The sequence below is a fragment of the Phaseolus vulgaris genome, chromosome 11, assembly GCF_000499845.2.
Source record: "Phaseolus vulgaris cultivar G19833 chromosome 11, P. vulgaris v2.0, whole genome shotgun sequence".
In the NCBI taxonomy this organism is placed as follows: Eukaryota; Viridiplantae; Streptophyta; class Magnoliopsida; order Fabales; family Fabaceae; genus Phaseolus; species Phaseolus vulgaris.
In genome coordinates this window covers 22019562-22022546 of record NC_023749.2, presented here as the reverse complement: position 1 = coordinate 22022546, position 2985 = coordinate 22019562, and the positions used below count along the sequence as shown (strand labels likewise).

The 2985-nt window shown below is 50.1% G+C and overlaps 1 protein-coding gene across 1 annotated transcript; it reads right to left on the bottom strand.

Annotated features, from left to right (window-relative positions):
* Positions 1 to 480: 480 nt before the first annotated feature.
* Positions 481 to 2119, bottom strand: LOC137836877 (uncharacterized). Its single transcript, XM_068645656.1, has 2 exons — positions 1786 to 2119; positions 481 to 590 (listed from the first exon to the last, which is right to left on the bottom strand). The coding sequence occupies exons 1-2, from the start codon at positions 2117 to 2119 to the stop codon at positions 481 to 483; spliced, it is 444 nt and encodes a 147-aa protein (XP_068501757.1).
* Between the last annotated feature and the right edge of the window lie 866 nt (positions 2120 to 2985).

Genomic DNA, 2985 nt, shown 5'->3' with positions numbered 1-2985 from the left:
GGCCTAACACTTCAAGGTAGAAGAGGAGAAGCTGAGCGAGGAGGCTGCGACGGGGTTCGCCGACGGGTTTGCTGAGGCCCTTGTTCAAGCGGCCTGCGCGAATCCTGACATCGACGTCTCTGGGTGCAGCCCCCTTAATGAAGTGGTCGACGACAAGATAGTGCCCTTGGAGGCCTCTGAAGAATAGCTTCTCTTTTGTATTTTGTAACTACTGCGAAAATTTTTTGCTACCCATTTTGCACATAACTAATCTTTGTAATTTCTATGAACAATGCCTTCTGCATACTTTGAATATAATTGATCATTCTGGTTTCATACCTTTGCGTGTTCTTTTCTGCTCTTCCTTTCTAAGTTGTGATGCATATCCTTCTCTTGATCTCTTTGCTTCAAACTTCACTTGGCCTTCGTATCTGTGAGGAATCTACCTCATGAAGGCGTCGCCTGTCTCGTCATCGCCCAAAGACATAGGAGGACTTAACTTCATGCCTCATCATCACTCCAAAGGTGAAGGAGGACTTCTCTTGTCTTTACGGCTTTCGATGACTCGTATTCTTCACTCCTCTTCTTGTTGATTTTCTTTGCCTCTTCAACTTGCAAAAGTTTCAACTTGTTCTTTCATTATCTTTCTATACCCTCACCAGCGCTCGAGGGCGAGGGAGAACTTATCTTTTCCTGTACTGGGTGTCCACGCTCGAGGAGAGACATGCTGAACGCGAGGCCGCATCGTCCTCAGCATGTCTAAACACTTGGGACAAAAGTCGCGCTTTGGTGCCCACGCCCGTGGAGAGGCCTATTACTACAGCGCCGTATCGTCCACGGGGTGTCTAAACACCAAGGCAACTTAACCCTTATCTCTGCGCACTTGGTACCTACGCCTGAGGAGAGGCCTGCCCTGGGGTAGTGCCGTTTCGTCCTCAGGGTGTCTGAAAACACCAAGGCGATCAGTGTTCTTGGTGCCCACGCCCAGGGAGAGGCGTGTCGGAAACATCGCCGTATCGTCCCTGGTGTGTCTAAACACCAAGATGACCAGGTATTTTGGTGATTACGCTTAAGGAGAAGGTTTCTCGAAGGATGGCACTTCTCCTTAATTGCGTGTATTTGCACCAAGTGACCCGGTTCTCCACTGCTCCGAAACTTCTTACTGTCTGACGCCCACGCTCGAAGGAAACGTCCCCTGCCACTTCCTTGCAAGGTGTCTAAACATCAGACACCGGGGCTAACTATTCCTACATGAGGAAGGGGCGTCCCGAAGGAATCCCTTAACCCTTGCTCAAGGACTAGTCTCTCGGATTTTAACTTATACTGAGCGTACCTTTTGACCTGACGCCCACGCATGAGCGTGTGCTCTCGTTACTTGCTTCGATTTCGATGCTCGCTCCCTTATTTGGCGATGCCTATGCCTGGCAACGCCTGAACTTGGCGACGCCTCGTTCTAGCGATGCTTCAACCTGGCGACGCCTGCCCCAGGTGACGCCTACGCTTGGCGACGCCTCATCCTGGCGATGCTTCAACCTGGCGACGCCTACGCTTGGCGACACCTTGAGCCTTTGTTTTTGTTTTTGTTTCTTAGTCTTTGCGTTGTGAGAAAAGGAAAGGCTGAGACAAAGTTTTTTTGAATTTCTTTTTACTTGGGTGACCTTATTAAAAACCCCCGAGAGGGAAAAAGAGTGTCCCCTTGAAACTGTGTACTTCATAATGTTCTTCAACTGAAATAACATTTTAAATTGGCTGCATTCCAGCTGCGTGGGATGGGGCTCCCTTCTAGAGTCTCTAACTTGTACGAACCATTTCCCTTGGCTTCGGTTATTCTGAAGGGTCCGGTCCATTTGAGAGACAACTTGTTCTCCAACTCGTAAGGATGAGCCTTCCGCATGACCGGGTCAGCTACTTGGAACTGTCGCGGCTTCACCTTAGAGCTATACTGATGCTCCACTCTCCTCTTCACAGCTTCAACCTTTATCTTCGCCTCCTCCCTGACCTCGTCTAACAGGTCTAGATTCACCTTTCTTTCTACGTTGGATTCTTCTGCCACAAATCTTAGGAAACGTGGAGAACTCTCGTGGATCTCTACTGGGATCATGGCATCTGACCCGTATACTAGGCTGAAAGGCGTCTCCATGGTGGGAGATTGAGGCGTGGTGTGGTAAGCCCACACAATCCTTGCCCACGCCCCTTTAGCTTTCTCTAGTCTTCGCTTCAGCCCCTCAGCAAAACTCTATTTGCTGATTCTACCTGCCCATTCGTCTGGGGGTGTTCGACTGATGCAAACACCTGCTTGATTCCTACCTCTGCACACAACTTCCCCAACTGTTGGCTCGCAAACTGAGTGCCATTATCTGAGATGAGGCGCCTTGGCACCCTGAAATGACACACAATGTTCTTCCAAACGAAGTGTTGTACCTTATGCGCAGTGATCTGTGCCACTGGTTCTGCCTCTATCCACTTCGTGAAGTACTCGATGGCGACTATCAAATACTTCATCTGCCTTATCGCCAGAGGGAAAGGCCCCAGAATATCGATTCCCTATGTGTGGAAGGGCCACGGGCTACAAACCGACTTCAGCTCTTTTGGAGGTGCCTTATGCCAGTCTGCATGCATCTGGCACTGCTTACATCGCTGGGCGTATCTTACACAATCCTCCCTCACCGAAGGCCAATAAAACCCTGCGCGAATCACCTTGGAAGCTAGCGATCTTCCCCCTACGTGGCTTCCACAAATTCCCTCGTGGAGTTCCGACATGATCCTCGTACACTTGTCGCCACTCACACATGTCAGGATTGGGTGTGTGAACCCATGCCTAAATAGCACCCCATCAACGAGAGTGTACCTTGCAGAGTTCTTCTTTATCCTCTTTCCTTCTCCAGGATCTGCTGGGAGAATCCCATCTGCAATGTATCGCCTATAAGGCGTCATCCACATGTCGCCTTCCTCCAAGGCACATACTTGCACACACTTCTCTCCTTCGGGCGAGGCCGCGTAGGTGCT